This window comes from Mus pahari, chromosome 6 (genome assembly GCF_900095145.1).
Source record: "Mus pahari chromosome 6, PAHARI_EIJ_v1.1, whole genome shotgun sequence".
Taxonomy (NCBI): domain Eukaryota; kingdom Metazoa; phylum Chordata; class Mammalia; order Rodentia; family Muridae; genus Mus; species Mus pahari.
In genome coordinates this window covers 82,860,660-82,880,380 of record NC_034595.1, presented here as the reverse complement: position 1 = coordinate 82,880,380, position 19,721 = coordinate 82,860,660, and the positions used below count along the sequence as shown (strand labels likewise).

Genomic DNA, 19,721 nt, shown 5'->3' with positions numbered 1-19,721 from the left:
CAGTGTTGTATATTTACAATCTAAATGCAAAATGCAGGCCAGTAACACCTGTCCTGAGTGTCATGTTTTCTGCAGTGCCCACTCTGCTGGGTTGCCCTAGGTGTGTGTGTGTGTGTGTGTGTTTTTGTCCCAACTATTTATTGTTTTGTGTCTTTATCCTTTCAATTGTAGGATTTAGACAAGAGTCAAGAAGAGATCAAAAAGCATCATGCCAGCATCAGTGAACTGAAAAAGAACTTTATGGAATCGGTACCCGAACCACGGCCCAGCGAGTGGGACAAGCGCTTATCCACACACTCACCCTTCCGGACTCTTAACATCAATGGGCAAGTCCCTACTGGAGATGGAGTGAGTACTGTGTCTACATGACTGTGAGTCTGTGTGCAATAAGTATGTTAGTTATGTATGTTAATAGTCTGGGTGGGAAAGTTTAGAGCTGAAATTTGGCTTTGATACCTTAACAGTTTGTTGCTGCTATAAAACACTCCTGATCATTTAGGTAGCTCACTTTGGTTGTAAGGAGTCCTTTAGAATTACTAGTGAGAAATGCTCAAAGCTGCCTGCTTCTGGCTAGTTTGTGTTTATAAACTGACTTCATGCCAGTAAAGCTTTGTTTATATTGAAAAAGTGCCTTCCCAGACCAGAGAGTTTGCTAAACTTAGTAAGGTCACAGTTGGAAGGGAGTACATCTTTTTAAAACTTTATTTGACCATTTGAACAACTTAGAAATGTCTGGAATGATGGCTCACAGTTATGTAAGAAACAAAAGAGGCCCTGAAGCCAGAGAATGGAGAATGTTCAATTTCAGAAAAACAACTGATGACTGATCTTGCATAACATCAGACCTTCAACCAGCTGTTTTATGAGACAGTTATGATCAGAAGAGACCAGAGACACCTTTCAGGGTCTGTTCTCTATTGTTGTTGCCATTTCTTACTTTGGAAACCCTACTACAGAATAAATAAATCTGTTTAAAGGTGGCATCTTGTCAAATTTATATCTAAAATGTCTTTATCTTTAGCCAGTATGCCATCTGTATAAATGGTCACCATAACTTAATGACTGATGTAATGGTGTGCTCACTTTGGCCCCCAAACAATAGCAGCTCTACTTGTGAAAGGCAAAGCAATATCTCCAATAAAATCCTGAGGTTACCAGGCACACACCTGCAGTTTCAATCCTTGTGGGGCTGAGGCAGAAGGATCATCTAAGTATAGGATTTTGAAGCTGAACCAGATATAGACTCTCAAAACAAAACAAAAATTGGGTTTAAATTTTTTTTTTTAGGATTCTTGGTATTCTATCCAGATATGTCATTTATTACTTAGTTTCTGGAACTGCAGACAGGGATTAAAAACTCTTCCAAGAATACCTTTTGTAGTTTTAAAATTTGGATTAAAATTGGCTAACAGTTTCACAAGTGAGGTAGGAGGCTACCTCTGTAACAGGCAGCTGAATAGCTACTGGAGTGGCCAGGTCAATTCAGTTGTCCCTCAGACCCCTCCCCGAACATACATATACATTAGTTTTTGTGTTCTAAGTATGTACTTTGAACTGGTAAAATAACCCTTCTTTCTGGGTGAGACTATCACTCCGAAAGGCAGATAATCCATTTTTATGTATCCTTAGAAATAAGACTCATAAAGGTCCAAGGATAGTTGTGGTTTGAATTGACTGAGAGGATCTGGCCAACCAAAGCCTAATAAATGCTCTGAACACGCTATTTGTCGTCTTGTTGAGCTTGTTTATAGACTAGAGAATCTTAAACATCCTTGTTTACCTGGTGTGCTTCATGTAAGTGGCTTGTTGCTATTTCATCTATTAACATATACCACACACACCCACACCACACACACACACACACACACACTGTAACTGCATATTTTTCTTGAAGTTCTGAATTGAACTCTGAAAGTAACTTGTAAAAGTAACTTGATGCTTTCTTGGATGGCATTGGTAAATTTGTATTGGTCTCTATTTTCCGAAAATAGCTTATGTCTTTGGCTAGAAACCCTGTAGAGATTATCCGAGGGTGGGTTGGAGATGCCAGTACCATTCTTTGAACTTGAAAGAAATGACTTCTTATAAACTTGAACTGATCCATGAGAAGTGCTCATATAATTTTAGTTTTATGCACACACATGCGGGTACATGCACACACACACACACACACACACACACACACACACACACACACACTCTGAACGAAGGAAGGAATAAATAACTATACTGTCTTAATCTTTTGTGCTGGGACAATTCCACTTCTGGCACATGTTGCTGTTTAGGCTAACGTGTCTGCTTTCTGGGGATACCTCTCCTACCTTTGGCAGCTTTGTTGTTGCATTGCAAGGCAACTGAACTTATATAATTTGTGTATGACCAGGTGAAGAAAACTTCTCTCCTCCCCTCGGAAAGAAAGGTTGGTGGGCCAGAGGTAACTTGGCTGCTGTGACTGTGCTGTTCACGCAGAACTTGCTCTTGTCATGCCACTAACCAGAGCACCCCAGACTCAACCACAGTGGCTGAATCATGTTTTTCTTTTGGCTACACTAGTAAATCCACACCCACAGCCTCTGCCCCACACACCACATCTCCATTGCTGCAGCATCTGCAGTCCTCAGTTTGCTTATTACAGCGCATGGCTGGTTGAAAAAGCTGCATGAAATTGTTAGTATATACTCAGAGAGAAAATGAATTTAATTATACCCTATTCTTTTTATGTTGTCTTTCTTCTCCCACCTTATCTTCATTTAAAAATCATTATAATTTTGCATCCTGTCTTTCCTTTTATTCTTTTTGCTGACCAGTGCCCTAGCTACTTTATCCCTGATACATATCACTTAGGGGTGTGCAAAGAACCGGTATTCAGTTTCCAGACCGACCAGAGAAGGCTAGCTCAGCTAAAGGAACTCAGAGCCAAGTTTTTCCTCTCATAGATGCCATCTGCCTTGATCATGGATAGCAGGATACAGGGATGCAGGGGAGAAAAGGTCCAAGTTGACCAACTGGGGAGCTGGGGGAGACTCCCTTAAACGCTATCAAAAGTATTTGCTAAGTATATAAACCTTCATGATGATCATAACCATTTCAGTGAGGGTTTCCAGGCTGTGCAATCACTGAGGTCTTGTGGGGGAGTATTTGCCTTTCTTGTTCTTCTCTGTGGCTGCCCCACCCCAGGGTAGACCCTGGAGACACATGATACAATTTATAATTTTGATCTTATCTTGCAGTCTTTACTTCTATTCCACTGAGCAAAATCGAATTCTCATACTGAGCTATTGCAGTCAGAGTCTTTTTTGAAGAGATATGAAAATTGCTCTTTATATTCTGCCATTCTGTTTGTTAGTAAAAGTAACTTCATTCATGACAAGCAGAATGCTTCATTATTGACACTGTCTGACGCATTGATGATTGGCAGCAGCATCAAAGCAGTTAAAAATGACCTGGAATCCATATGTGGAAAAACATTCATGCACGAATAGCCTCAGTAAGTGACAGAGAGAGGGGAAGCAGGTGACTGCTTGAACTCCCAAGTGTTGCAACACTGATTTATTCCAAACACTAAACTTTAATTCAGTCACATAGTTAAATTGCAGGGTAAATTGCCAAAGTAGCGAGGGGCTAGAACAAGAGCATCCAGGAGATCTTCCCACACCTTTGCACATCCCCAAGAATCACTTAAGCATTTTCCATCTGTCATTTTGTTCATCTCTCTGTCTTTCTTGATCTTCTACTGTGAAAGCAGACACAAGAACGTGCTCTGTTAGTACAGGGTGAAGAGAACAGTAAAAGGCCAGAGAGATCCACTGAGAGAACCTTGCCCCAGCGAGAAAATGAAGAGATTGCTCCCAAGGTTTCTATTCCAATCCCCGAGGAACACAAGGCTCTCAAAAAGTGCCGCCTCTACTCTAGTGCTTTTCCGTCGCCTCGTATTCCTTTCATGATGTCTTTTCTCCTGGTCCTTGCCCTGGCTGTTTGGTGGTTGATCTTTCTGTGATTGGAAAACAGGGTGCTCATCTGACATGTCAAGACTAAAACCACCGAACTCTGTCTCTGGCTTGGAATGTGTAATTGTCCACATCACACCTCGGATCCTGAGCGTTCACTGTCATAGGGACCTCTGGAGGTTCTTTTTCCTGTCAATAATAAAATGTGAATCTCTGCAGAGTATACATTGTGAGGAAAAAGGAGTAGCAATGGATTGGCCCACCCGTGCTCCTACCCCGAAGTTAACTCGTTTAGGCAAATCAGATGGAGGTATATGGCAGGTGGCACTCACCTCAAAGCTACCGTGCATGCTCTTACTGTTGACCTGCTATGTCCCCTTCTCAGTGTCTCACGCAGACTGGGACACTCTGAAAACATTTAATGGACTATTTTCCCAGTCTTCTATAGCCATTTTTCTGGCGTGGGCTCTGTAGTTTAAGAAGAAATTCGATTTCCCAACCTTTGAAAAGCCTTAAATTGAAAATTTTAATCCAAAAAAAAAAAAAAATCCATAACCACTCCTTTTCTTAGAGTGTCTAATCAGTGCATACAAAAGGCCTTTTCTGGAAGGGGCTTTGACACCTGTGGCCTTTTCGTGAGTGTTTATGAGCTGTATGGAATAAGCAACTTTATTTGGCCTGGTGTGGAGAAGAATCATGCAGAGGTTAAATGCTGACTTTTCATGCATAGAGTTCATTTTGTTTAGGGAAATGGTGCTGGTGTCCCATGGCCTCTAGCCAGGGTGGAAAATTTCAGACTACCTACCTTTAAAAGTCCTGGAGTACAGATTATCTTGAGATCTGTATGTCAACACACTTTTCTCTAAATTAAAATATTGTTATTTCCTTATGGCATAAGTAATTGTTGCTAGAAGCAATGTTTAACTGTTATAATAAGCTTAAACGATACTGTTTCCTTGTATTTCAGACCTGTTCTCCCACTTGTGTTAAAATCAATTGTTTCTAATCAGTAGCCTTGGCTCTAAGCTTTCATTGTGACATGTGTCCAGTTTGCATGTTGATTATGAGGCTTCCCTGATGTAGAGATGAGCACGCCCTCCTCAGAGCACCGCTTAGATGCTAAAGTGGTGGTTTCTCACCTTACTATATTAACCTTGCATGATGTCTCTTGCTTTCTGTGGCATATGGACGCATCAATCTGAATGAGTTGTTAACTTCTCAAATGCTATTTTTGGACTCTTGAGTTAGAGTCATCACATTGAGACTATTATCTTTTATATTATTCCTTAGTGCTTTTTGGTCAATGAAATTTCTAAAGATGGCTTTTGCCTTTGAAAAGGTGGAGGGGGAGGGAGGAGGAGAGAGTAAAACAGTAAAACCAAGGATTGTGTTGTTGTTCCTCGGTGCTCAGTATTGATCTGTTGTTTTGACAGATAGGATTGTCTGATAAATACTGAAAACTTATATGGTATACTTTGTCATTATTAGACTTAGGGAAAAAAAACTGGAAAAAGAAGCAAGGATCTGGCTAGATTTTTAAGAAAAAAAATCTAGATATATATGGTTTGTGTTACAGGTTATGTCTATTTATAACAAACATTTTGTAAATCAGCATATTTCTTGATTCACTCGTAAGAAAAGGGATTGCAAAGCCCTCTAAAGTACTGCAGAACTGCTTTGCAAGGTAGGACATGACAACCATAAGGAAGCCTCTTTACCTTTGAAACAGATGTAAGATTTCCTTAAAGAAGTAACAATTAAAACTAGCATTCTTTATGTTATTATAAGTTTTTTTAGGAATTAAAAATTAACCTTAAAATTTTATCAGTACTTTTGTAACTTTCAAATTATATTTCCTACAGTTCCAGTTTCCATCATTGTACACAACTTTTTATTAATTATTGTAAACGTCACCCTGGATTTTTTTCTTTTATATATTTGAATTATTTCAAATCCATTAAAAGTTTAGTGTGAGCCAATGGTACTGTTCCGTGTTCTGAAGTGAGCAAGGATCGCCAGAGATCTTTGCTAACAAAGGAGCCACTTCTTATTGGTAAAGCTGCTGCTAAGTGGGTACCAAGTCCTTATATTGAACAGAGCTGATGAACATGGGCTCAAAAGATATAGTCATAGTTATTGGAGGACAAACATCAGCTGTTCCTGCCCTGGGTGGGCTCCAGTTTATGCTGCCAATACAAGAAGCTGCAGACGGAATCTCTTTCTCCCCCCATCCCCCCCCTTCACTCCATTCTCGGTATCATGGGTGGTCCAGTAACTGGATACCACTTTACCCAGTTTTTCCTTGATGGCAGGTCCAGAAGTAATTTGGACTAAGGATATTGATACAGACCTGTGTCAAGTGTTGGGGGTTTGCCTTGCTTTCCTGTGAATCATTTCCAGAGTGAGTTGAGAAGGACTTAACTATCTGGTGCCCATATTTCCACCTAGTTCTAACAGACAAATCTACCTCATGAGAACAACTCTGCACCATGTTTCAGGAAGTGATGATGTTCGGTCCTCAGTCCCTGAGGAGCTAGGAAGATAGAATGTTTAAAAAGCAGACGTGTGTGAAACTCTTGAGATTCTTTGTGTAGTAAGCAAGCAGCCATGTTTATTTCTGTCTGATCCTGGCTGATGTTTGACAATGCACTCAAAACTAGTAAAGTTAAAAATGCTTTTCCAGATTTATCCAGGTCTTAATAAATTCATATGGTGTTTTCAGAGCAGCGCACACTTAGGAATAAGCCCAATTTCTATATTGTGCATCTGTCTTTTAGCTGTTTGCTTATTGCTAGCTAGCATTTGTAGTACGAAGTGGATCCCATTTGCAAGTTTTACAACTTTGTTTACATGGTTAGTAAAAACTTTCAGGAGGGCACTGCCTGTTGATCAAGAGTAGACTGGAATCACCTCTGAAGCTGCCCTGCTGTCACTGGGGAACCCAGGGCCTTCCTAAGTCACCTCTGTGGTGGTTTCTATGATAAACCCACAGGGCATCAGTATCCCTGAGACTCAGTTACTTTTAGGGGTTATCACCAGTAAGAATGCATGCTTACACCCAGTTGTCATTTACTTAGAAAACAGAAAACCAAGATCAACTTCTCTCTTACTGTTGCTCCCTTGAGGAATTCTGCAGAGCTGCCCTCCTCTGCCTTTACGCTTCAGATAGATGATGAAGTCGTGAAGGTCACAGTTCTCCACATGGAAGCCTCCCTTTCTTCATTACTAACTACTCACTCCCTGCTCTTCGTGACCTTGACACCAGAACCTGAGACAAATCCTTTCATTCTGTTGTCTGCTTTGTGGGGTTCCTTCAGCTGCCTCCTCTGTGTTACTGCACCAGTGTTAGTGAGCTGCTCTCCGGGTGCCGCTGTCACTTCTCATGCCTTAGGGTCCCCTGTACAAGGGCAGATAGAGAAGCCCACTTGAAGTGGCTGGGAACAGGCAACCGGGTGGTGAGGAAGATTTGCTCTTGTGGTTAGGGAGCCTCTGGAGTTAGGCCAGTACTGGGCTATGACCCTCAGGGTTAAATTTAGGGGATTTTATTTGGTAAATAAAATTCCTGCCACCATTGCTCATTATTTCCACAGGTCAGAAATACAGGCTAAAAATGAAATAACTTTAGTAACAGTTTATCTATATGAATAGATGGCAGCTTGTTGAAAGGTTTTTCCTCAGTTTTTGTTACTGGGTGGTTACAGTGTCCTTCCTTTTACCATGGTTACAATCCTCTTTTGGGTAATTAATAGATACATCTAAGATTTAAAAAAGGGAAAACAAAATCCCAGCTATCTTTTCTGACCCCTAAATCAACAAAAGCAGTTAGCTTCTTGTTTTCATTCCCCGCTGTCTTAAAGGGTTAGAGTCCAGTTACTGAGTGTATTTATTCATGAGGCCCTGATTTGATCCCCAGCACAATGAAAAGCAGAAAGGAGAACTGGGTGGTAGGAGGAGGTGTGAGGTAGGAAGGGGAAAGGGGAGAGAGGTGAACGGGAAAACATAGTTACTTCCTGCACTCTGCAAGGATGCAGAAAGACAGCACTTCTGAGGCTAGGGTCTGAAAGATCTTAAGTCCTCTTGCCTCTGACATTCAACTCTGGGAACAACATCATTTAGAGATTTAGAAGCTGGCTTTGCAGCTTGTGCCTGAGTACCTCCCATGATAGATGATTGTGTTATTTGGACAGCCGAACTCACTCTGTTAAGTTGGGGAGCTTCTCCACAGCTTTGCTTACCAATCCTAATGCGGGAATTGTAGAGTTTCTTTGAGTTGGGTGTAACTGTGCAGAACTGGTTATGCTAACATTCGGGAGACTGAGGCAGGAGAGCCAGTTGAAGCCAGACCAGATTATACTCTGAAGACCATGTTTCAAAAAAGAAAGAGAACTAAATCTCTGAAACTTCTTGTTAAATTAAAGGCAGCTCTCTTGTGGAGTTAATCTTAGTTTTTAGCCTTTGAGGATTGCTGTCTGTATCAGTGGTGAGCCTTTGGTTTGTTCTTTGTTTGCCACCTGCCACCTGTGGATCCCAGGTACCACCTTGCCTTGTATATAACACGTAATCAATGTGTGAACTAAATTACTAATAACAGATGGTAATGGATAACCTCTATCTTTTACATGGACTGTCTTGTACTGAGACAAATTTGATCACTATATGCCTAATCCCTAAGTGCAGGCAGCCACGAAAGCCTGTGCAGAGCTTTTCTAGTTAATGGTCTGTAGTCCCTGCTTTACTTAAAGGTTGGATGCCACTATGGTAAATGTTGCACTCGTTTGTTAACATCTTGTAATTTGGTTTGATTTTCCTTTACCATAGCTATTGTTCAACTATTTTCAGTCTGGAATGTATTTCCAAGTCTGGTGTACATGCTCATATGTTTTAAGTTCAACCTGGAGTATGATGTCATTAACGGAACGTTTGTTTATCTGATATACATCGCTGACATCAATCTGATGTTTTTCTATTGTTTTATATGCTATAAAAACAAAACCTATCAAACTTTTGAGAGTTTTTGTGTCAGGTAGATGAGTGGTTGGCACAGCTTCTCTGAGGAGTGACACAGTAAGGAGTCAGGCTTCTCACAACTGCTCAGTTCTGCCACAGCAAAAAACGAGATGGGGCTAAGTGTAACTGCATCTCAGTCAGAATCACTAGACACAAAATTTTATTTTTGTAAAATTTTTATGCCACTAAATATTTTTCCCTGCCCATTTAAAAACCATCTATTAAGGGGCTGGAGAGATGGCTCAGTAGTTAAGAGCACAGACTGTTCTTCCAAAGGTCCTGAGTTCAAATCCCAGTAACCACATGGTGGTTCACAACCATCCGTAATGAGATCTGATGCCCTCTTCTAGGGTGTCTGTCTGAAAACAGCTACAGTGTACTTGTATATAATAAATAAATAAATCTTTTTTAAAAATAAAATATAAAAATAAAAACCATCTATTCTTAGCTCATGGCCATACAAAATCAAAGATAGACTGGAATTTGGCCTGTGGGGACTAGTTTTCAGATTTCCCTCACAGACTAGAAAGCTGGTTTCTTTTCTTTTCTTTTCTTTTCTTTTCTTTTCTTTTCTTTTCTTTTTCTTTTTTTTTTTTTTTTTTTTTTTTTCTGGCTTTGGTACTGTTTTGTTTATGGAAGCTGGAAAACGGCATCAGGTGGATCTTCTCTGGAACATGAAATCCCATGACCGACACGGTGCCCTTGTCTTTACCCGCATTCTCTGCCTGCGTTGACTGTGGTCTTAATAGAACTTGCTGACTACCACCTACCCACTTTGTTTCAGTTGGATTTAAAAGATCTATCTCAATTTTCTCATACAGCATAAAGCAATATAATTCCTAAATACCTTCTCTTTGGCCAGATTTTACAATTATGTAATAAGGATGTTTTGAAAACAAATGAGCGTGCTTGCTGCCCTTCTGAAGATCTGAGTTCAGTTTCCCACTCAGTTGTGGCGCTCACACTGAGTGACTCATTCCTGCCTGGAGCTCCAGCTCCTGGAGGGATGCAGTGCCTCAGGCCTCTGCCAGCACCTGCACTGAGGTGCACACGCCACTCCCACACACACATGTGCATAACTAAAAGAACCCTTTCCAAGTGAAGCAATTTTCCATGGAGCACTTAGAGCATGCCTGTGTTCCAGTCGGTTGCATAGATTTAAGATTAGGCATTTAAGGGACTCATTTACTTTTCTAATTATTCTTGTAAAAACAAAACAAAACAAAACAACTTCTTTGAGAAGTCCCTTGGATCAGAGTCCATTGGGGGCAGTTGTTTTTGGTAAGTTAGCAGAAAATAATGTTCTTTTAAAACTGGCTTTGCTCCCTTATTTGGCTTACAGTACTGCTTGTTAGGAGCGCTTCTTAATAAATTCCAAGCCCTTTCCTTTCAGTCTCCTGTCCAGGATCCTTTGGCTGTTAAATTTACTTAAATGAGCTGTTTATCCATTAGCATTTTAGCATGGTGTGACGCCTATAAAAACCTGCTACAGAATGTCTCTTTGGGGACACTTTCTTTGATGTTTTTCTCACATTAATTGTGTTATTATTATGTAGATTTATGGTGACAAGTTCTCAGTGAAAGCCAGCCTCTGATGGCTAGTAATCCTTAAGGAAGTTAGAGCTGGTGATACAGGACACAGGCAGATCCAAAAGAGATGCGGGGAGAGGGAGCTTGTACTTCAGCTGATTGGCTTGAGATGCCTGCCTAGAAAATACTGTCTGCACCCAGAAATTGCTTAGTCCTGATACAGAGGCATCTCTTTGCATGTGTTCAATTCTCAAGAATATTGTCTTAAATCAGTGTTGTATTCATTTGACTTGTTTGTGTCAAGTTTTAAAAATAATTTTTTCTAACCAACTTAACCAGTCACAGTAACGTGTAATTGCCACATTTTATTATGCTAACTTGCCTTTTGTGTTTTTTTTAAGAGCACTGAATAAATCAGTAGTTATTAACCATCTGTTTTTGCCATTCTGATCAGATTGAAGAGTAGAGTGGGTGTGGATACGTGGGTGTGAATACGTGGGTGTGAAGAGAGCTTATTCCTGTCGTGTGGAATAAGAGGGATTGCCACTAGCCCTACCTTGAGTAAACCCTCTCAGTGTGACAGCTCCAGATTTTATTGTGTTTTTCTGTTGATGGCTTAAACCACCAAACATTCCGCACTTTGATACAGCTCAAGATACATACTTGTAGTAGTGTCTAAGTAATAGAAAAATGCTATTGTGTCTCTCTAAGCCACGTTCCTTTTCAGAATGTGTTGAGAATGTTAGCCCAGAAAGCCATTTCATTACTGTAGGATTTTCTTCTGTATTGCATTTAGTTCTATGGAATCAAGATCTGTTTTCTAGACATTAAGTTGGAGTATAATTTTTAAGTGTTTATTAAGACTTAAATGAAGCTGGGAGTTATGACACACATTTGTAATCCAGTACTTGGGAGGCAGAGGCAGGAAAATCAGGAATCTAAGGTCAGCTTTATCTACACAATGAGGTCAAGGCTCGTGTGAGTCCCCGTCTCTTAAAAGAAAAGAGAGAGGGGAGGGGGCTTTAATAAGTTTTGGAAATGAGGTTTCTGTGAAGTTTCACTTACAAATTTAATGTTCCGTTACAAATGACAAGAATTTTTGTGCTGGTTTGTGGTCCCCCTCCATTGCTCTGCCTGACCCTTCACGGTGTAATGAAGTAAAACTGACCACCAAAGTTTTCTGTTCTCATCCGTGTGCAGCATAACCTTTAACATTTGCTTAAGCACTCTGACTTCTGCAGATCTGCTCAGGTGTGAAATGGTCCTTTGATCTGTGGAGTCCTCAAGGGTGAGTGCAGTGCCAAGGCAAAATTTTCTATTAGCTAATAGTTAAAATTTTGCATCAGACATGGGATTTGAAGCTGTTTGCTTTTACAGTTACCTATTTGGGGATAATCTAATAACAGGACTATTCAGAAAACCATAAAGACCATGCCTAGCATGTGTGAAGTGTTGGGGTCAATCTCCAGCACTTAAAAAAAAAAAGAGTCAAAACTATTTGAAGAATTGCTGTTATTGGCAAGCTTCACTGCCTTCATTGGAAAAGAAAGGCCGTGTTGTATGTTCTTATCCTGAAAACAGTTTTATCAAGTCTAGAAAAGTGAGCAGCTCTTTACCCAGATAGAAGCTTTGTATACTCGGGGACAGCCGTGGCCCTAGAACAGGGTTGAGTCTCATGGGAACTCTAGTGGGAACCAGAGCTATCTCCAGCATATAAACTAGAAAAGACAGGGGGTATGACCAAAGAAGAGATGATGCTGAGGAGAAGTGCATTTTGGAAAAGATGGAAGGATTATATCTCCTCCTTCCAGGCAAGTGTTGTTAGTTTATCCCCATTGCTGTGTCCCTTTGGAAGCTGCTGGTGGCCTGAGTTTTAAAGTGGTGGGAGCTATTGTTTATGGGCTTCGGGGCTTGAAGACTAGGGATGTTTTTCTTTTCAGTAATTTTGGTTCTTTCTTCATTTGTTTCCTTTTTTGGCTGAAGAATGGGCTACTGCTGCCTGCCTTGTCATCTTTATGTGCTGTTTACACATGGCTTTTACCGAAGAAGCCGTTACCACATCTGATTTATCTTTTATTGCAAGTGCCCATTTAAAAGCGATTTTGAAAGTAAATGTTGTTTTGTTAATTACCAGGTTGATGTTCCTACTGGTTATTATACAATCAAGGAAAACACTGACATTTATAGTTTCTCAAAATAGAGAAGAGATTATAAATATTTATCATGTTAACGTATAGTGATATATGATGGATTTTTTAAGCCTTTTCTTGGGGCAGTTGAAGCATTCTTTTCTGAGACATGAAACTGCCATGTTTTATTTTGTTTTTTAAGAGAAGACTGTAGAGACAGAACACTGGCAGTTAACTGATGCTATCAGGATTGGGGTTGACGGTTTTTTCCTCTTGCATGTTGCAGACCATCTGGGAATATTACAATTTTGCTAATACATGTGACTGTAATATTTATTGTTTACCCTAGTTAAGGACCAGGAGCTGGACTCTTCTGCTGGTGTCTTCCTTCTGTGCTTAGCAAGATAACTGCGATCCCTGCTGGGGCCTCTACAGTGCAGTGCAGTGTATTTCTTACTGGGTTTGCAAATCAAGGGTAATATGATTTTGGAGGTATGGTGTCTGTGTGAGCCTTGTACCCCCAATACTATGGTCACCTCTGCCTCTCCACTTTCTTATTAAACTTGTCTGTAGGGCTGAGGAGATGGCTCAGTGGTTAAGAGCACTGGCTGCTCTTCCAGAGGTCCTGAGTTCAATTCCCAGAAACCACATGGTGGCTCACAACCATCTGTAATGGGATCCAACATCCTCTTCTGGTGTATCTGAAGACAGTGACAGCGTCCTTGTATTTAATAAATAAATCTTAAAAAACAAAAATAAAAACTAGGTGTGGCAATGTGCACCTGTAACCCTAGGGCTTTGGGATAGGTAGAAAAAGGAAGATCTTACAACAGCCAGCTCTGGGATCAGAGAGTGTCCCTGCCACAGAAATAAGATGGAGAGCGACCTAGTAAGATGCTTAAATCAACCTTTGGACTCCATGTGCACAAACAGGTCACTCCACCTGCACACATGCATACACACACCAAACTTTAAATCAGTACACCACTTTTAAAAAGCCTAACAGATCCCTTTCTTCTTAACATACAAAAAACGCTGATTGATATGAGTTTAATGTGTCAACTTTTCTTGAGATATGTGTGTTTCAACTAGCCACAAGTCATGGCAGACAAGAGTACAGAGTTGATTGTACCATTAAGTAGGTACTTAAAAAGCCAGTGAGGTGTTTTTGTTTTGTTTTGTTTTGTTTTTTGGCAAATTACAAAACAAAATGTAGAGTATATGAAGCCTCAGGTAGTTTTTAATAACCATGGTGGGTTTTGTTACAAGGTGCTAAATCCAAGGCACTGTTGGAGGATATTAATTTCAGAAAGCAAACATTTGGGTAATTACAACATAGAGAGAGATGCTTTGAGGCTTAGAAACAGCAATGAGCTAGTTATACTTTAAAGTGGTGGTATATTTTGTGACTAATCAGGATTACCTTTTTAATGTTGGATATATATATAAAAAGTAGCCTTTTAAAATGGCCCATTGAGGGCTGGAAATATGGTTGAGTGTTTGAGAGCCCTGGCTGCTCTTCCAGATGTCCTGAGTTCAAATCCCAGCAACTACATGTTGCCTCACGACCATCTGTGATAGGATCTGATGCCCTCTTCTGGCACACAGGTGTACATGTAGACAGAGCACTCATATATCTAATTAATTAATTAATCTTTTAAAATAAATAAATTTGAGCTGGGGAGGTGGCTCAGAGGTGAAGCACCTGCCTCCAAGGGTGAGGCCCTGGGCTTGAATCCTCAGTTAATTTACCCACATAAATAGGTGGGTGTGGTAGGGAGCATCAGCCACACCAGGGCTCCTGCAAGGAGACAGGAAGAGGCAGAAGATGCTCCAGAAGCCTTTGGAGCAGCTGGTCTGACAGACAGAGCAACGAGACTCAAAAAGACCTGGTCTTACCGGCACCCAAGGTCCACCTCTGTCACTCCACACGCAGGAACGTACCGACACTGTATTCATGCACACACTCAAAATGCTGTCCAACCTTTCTCTCGTGGCTCAGGAATATTTATTAAATATTTGCATAGTGTATATTCAGTTCTTCTATCAGAGTTTTTTCATGATTCTTAACTGGGGATATTTTATACAGTACACCAAGAATAAGGGGCTAGAAATGGAGCATTCTCCATGTACAGAAACCTTGGTTTGATGTTCAACATCATATAAACTCAAGCATGTGTGTACACACGCGCACACACACGTACATGCACACACTCGTGTGTACACACACACACACATACTGCTGAAGACTGCTTGAAACCTTGACAAAGGGTGAAAAAATGAGCCTCCTCCATTAAATCCGGAATCTTGCCGTACTTAAGATGCTCAAGAAGCGCCTGCCCCTGCACAGGAACCAGATGTCTGAACCAGTCTGCTTCAGGCTTCTTTGCCAAAAGGAATATAAATAGGGGCTAAGAGCGCAGCGGGTGCTCTGGGTTCAATCCCAAACACTTCTCCCGTCAAAATCTCTATATAAAACATACTACTAGTGCATGTCTTCAGTGCAGATCACTAAGCAAAGTTATTCAGATGGAGGTAGGGGACACTGGTGATTAGTATTTTATATTTCTAATTCTTGTTGTGACTTTGAGCTTTTACTATTCTGTTTCCTCCAATACTGTGGGTCAAACCCTGGGTTTTGGTGCTTGCTAGGGAAGTCTCCGCCACTGACCTACACCTCAGCCATTGATGAGGCTTTGACGGGCGAATAATAATTTCTGTTGCATGTCTTCACTGTTCCAGAGGCAAATTTCTAATGTTAAAAATTTACTAGGGAGTGAAATCAAGATATAGTCAGATTTGTAATTTACGTTTCTGAGAATATCCCTGCCATTTCTATATTAACTATCTATCATCATTGATGATGAAGATTATTATCATCATCATCATTATTGTGTTGGGGGTGTGGTTGTGTACTTGTTAGAGGACAGCTTGGTGGGGTCCATTCTCTCCTGCATATACTCGGATTCTTACATTAACTGTGATTGGGTCACTCACCTTTCCTTCCTCCCTTGTTTTGAAAAAAGCTTAGTATGCTAAGTGTGGTCAAACTAAGTAGCCCAGGCTGGTCTTGAACTCATGATCCATTTTAAGTGTATGAAGACCTGAAACAGCACATTCTCAAGAGGAGGTCAGTCTCCCAAGTGAGCATCTTTCCTCCTTCCCTCATTTCAGCAGCTGGTGGCAGGCTGAGGTGGAGGCCTGAAGTGCGTCCTGACAGGTACCCAAGTGCTTCTCTGTCTTTGCCTGTTTCTCTTCTGTCCACCCAGAATTTTACTGTATAGAGAGATAAGATAGGACCATGCTAGGTGCATTTCTCCTTTTCCTCTGAGACAGGTCCTGGTTTCCTCTCACAGCCCGGCAGCTCAAAGGCAGCACTGACCTTCACCAAGAAGAGAACAAGCGAAAGATAGACACGGGAAAAAATATTGCAATTCTTCAGGAAAATATGACCGACTTCTGTAATCTTAGAAAAGTTTTTCAAAATGTGTTTTTACTGTGTGATCTCTTATGTTAGACTTTTAGGCACAACTGTGGCTGTTTTCATAGTCTCTTCAAATGTGTGAGTCTTTCCAAAGTAACCTGAAAGAAAAGACTAGATTAGATTTAATGGATGGCAGCAGGTTCCTAACACTTATAGCAAGCTCCCAGTGCGACCTGAGCCGTTTTGGAGATACAGTCTCTAGAACATGTCGGAAGCCTTTGGGGAGAAAACCTGTTTTCTTCCACAAAATATATCGAATCGCATACTTAGCATGCACCATGTACTTTCTGGGGGGTGGGGGGGGGGGTTGCACTTTTGAGACAGGATCTCATGTATTCCAGGACCTCAAACTCAATATATAACCAAGGGTGGCCTTGAACTCCTGATCTCCTGTGTCTACCTCAGGACTTATTATCTTCTAAATGAGATTGAACCTTCAAATGATTTTCCTATTCAACTAAATATTTTCTAATATTTATATATTAGAAAATTTCATATGTATGTGTGAGAGTGTGTATGTGTGTGTTTCATTATGTATGTAGTTATATAGTCCTGGATAGCCTGGAACTCACCGTGTAGACCAGGCTGGCTTGGACTCACTGAGCTCTGCCTGTCTATATCAAATGTGGGATTAAAGGTCTGTACCACCATACCTGGGCCTTCTCATGTGCTTGAAACCAACATATTGCCATGGTGCCTTATACGGGTATCTGGTCTCTTCTTGTAGCCTTCTTCCTTGAGTCTTCCAACAGTCCAAATAAGCAACAGCTAGTCCAGCAAATACCTCAGAGTCTCATAAAGCCTCAATTTTGCCTTTCGCTGTGGATGGTTTAGACACAGCCATATGTCAAGTCATATTTCTGGCAAGATCCCTTCATGGTTTCTAGGCTAATTTGGTATCATGCAGTTGTGCAGTATTATATAATACTGTGGCCTGTGCTGATGGTCTGGGCCAAAGGCAACAGCTTTGTCAGTTGGAATTCTTCACGGACGTTAGCTGCTGGGTTATGGGTTTCTCTTGTCATGAGATTTTATATCCCCTGGCCAGTCTTGTCTTCTGTCTTTTCAAATGTCTTATGTTTAAAAAATGTAATGTCAGCCACTAAAATATGTCCTTTAGTGGGTTCTTTGGCCAGCCATTGTGCTTCTCCAGATTGGACTGTTGTGGTGGTCATTCTTCTTAGGGTAGTTGGACATGTGTGTTAGTCCTACTCAGAATCCTGCCTAGTGCTGTGGGAAGAGAGGAGCCTCAGAACAGGGACAGACCTGAATCTAAACCCTAGTTCTAACTTGCTTAAGCTTTCCATTCCTCCATTTATAGAATAAGGATAATGATTACACAAAGTGAGATAACAAAGAATTAAATGAGGGACTAAGGAGGTAGTCTAGTGGACCCCAAAAACCAAGTAAAAATGCTAGGTGTGGTGGCACATGCTTAACCCCAGTGCTGGGGTGATAAGAAACAAGAGGATCTCAGGGCTCGCTCACTGACCACACCAGTGAAAACCTTTGTCTCTTAAGAACCAGGTGGCGTTTAAGTGAAGCTAGCAAGGGTAAAACCAGAGACAGTTGGCTAGGATAAGTGTTCCAGGGTGGAAATGGCCTGGGTTAGTGAGGTGGCTCTCAATAAAGGTGCCAAGCCCGACCGCCAGAGACCCAACCCTGGGGTCCACATGGTGGGAGGAAGTCCTCTGACCTCCACATATGCAGGTGCACACTCACACACCGGTACACAAACACATGAAGAGAGCACGGATACAGACTCAGACCCGGCACAGTAGATAGACGGTGCTACCATTTATCAGCAGAGAAGCCGCAGCAACACAGGAAGGTGAATTCTGAGCACAGTACATTCCTTCTAAGGGAGATAAGGGATGTCCAGTGAATAGTTGTCTGTATTGCTCACAAGATCAGACAATGGCACCAACCAGAGAGGTTGACCTGGCCTTAGAGTGTGGCACATGGCTGACCAAGCCAACTGCTGTCCGTCTTCCCCCTATTTATGGCAGCTCATGCACACAAGGCACTGTGAGTATTATTAAGTTGACATTGCTCTCACTACAGCTTGAACCTTTGGTCTTTTCTATATTTTCTTGAGGGGGAGGAAAATCAGTCTATTTAATTGCTGCCAAACCTAGTGACTTCAGCTTAGTCCCTGGGGCCTCAGAGTGGGGAGAAAGAACCATCAGCCCTGCCCAGGGACATAGAAAACAAAACAAAACAAAATAAAAAAGAGGGTTTCCCCTAAACAATGTTTAATTAACAAATAATTTCTTGATGGCCAGTCTGTCACATCATTTCTGCAGACTGACACAAAGCTGGCCTGCCAGGCATGTTGCATGGCCATAATTCCAGCACTTGGGAAGGTTAATCACAAATTCAAGGCCAGCCAGGGATACAGAGTGACACTGTTCTTAAAAACAAAACAGAACAAAACAAGGTTGACCATTGTTTGGTTGTCATAATCAGCCAGCCTTCCAGTTGTAGGAAAATTATGTAGAGGAGAAGTTTTGCTACTCCTCTGCGTGTGAATGGGCTTAGTACTTCCCAGAACTGGGCTGGGGTACATCGTGAGAAGACCCATTCATGAGCTATTTTTGGTCAACTCTTTAGAGGGGGGGAAAAATCCAAAAGTTTGTGGGGTAAGGGTGCTAGAAAGTCATCCAGTGTGTTCATAGTGATGGCAAACCAGTTCTTGTGTCCTTTGGGCCTAGCACATCATAGCTGCCCTGCTGATTGGTTGAATTATGTGAAGGGGGTTGGGACCCTAGAGTTGAAAGTGTTTTCATGGATGTTATTATACTTGATCCTAAGACCTCTACAAGCCCAGCTAAACGTTAGTCTCATTTTAAATATGAGGAAACTCATATGTTATTTAGCCAATATATGTTATGTGTCTGATCTATGGAGAACTAGAGTCTCGACCCCTCACTCTCTTGATGCCCCATGTAATACTTGTAACTGACAAGTAAAGATGTCCTTGTCTGATTCAGGGTGGGCCTGTTCCAGATGCTCTTTAGCTGCCTGTTTGAAGATGGCTCAAGGGTTAAGTGGATCCAGAGTTCAGGGCCTTAAGAGGGTGTTACTTTATGTTCATTGCAAAATGGGCTGGTTTACAGGGGAGGAGCAGTGATTTTTAAATGTAATTGGATAGACAGATAGTAGGCAGGTAGAGGATTGATTCATTGGTTGATCGATTGATTGACAGACACTGAAATGTGTGAGCTGGTGCAAGCTGTGTATTTTCTCCAGGAACACTTTCCTAAAAGATCCCTTTTCCCACACAGCATGCAAAGCAGTGTGATGATCTCTCTGAGATCTGAGACCTGAGTGTCCTAACTCCTGTAAAAGGGAGCATCTGCTCGTCACAGCCAGAATCAACACTCGGGAGATCGCCAGAAAGTCACGCTAAAAGTGACAGGCAGACTTTAAGTTCACATTAGTTTATATATGTGAATGCTTAACCTTTCATGATGAACTGCTTCGGAGCAACAAGTTTTTAAAATGATGTAGTAAAAGCTAAATAAATATGTACATCTATGTGTATGTATGTGTGTGTGCGTATATACATGTATACATATCCATCCCATGTTCCATGGGGAGAGGCATGAAGCCAGAGGAAAC

General features: G+C 41.3%; 1 protein-coding gene across 15 annotated transcripts in view; it reads left to right on the top strand.

The window, feature by feature from the left end:
• The window catches only part of Epb41 (erythrocyte membrane protein band 4.1), a 150,997-nt gene that overhangs the window by 118,584 nt on the left and 12,692 nt on the right, over nt 1–19,721 (top strand). For 11 of the 15 annotated variants that reach the window (XM_029539721.1, XM_029539716.1, XM_029539720.1 and 8 more), the window contains one exon: nt 172–348. In XM_029539721.1, the coding sequence (XP_029395581.1) occupies nt 172–348 (177 nt within the window). Of the gene's footprint in view, nt 1–171; nt 349–2,383; nt 2,435–2,807; nt 4,496–19,721 lie in introns of those variants that run through there. The other 4 variants (XM_029539726.1, XM_029539723.1, XM_029539722.1 and 1 more) reach the window with 4 other exon arrangements.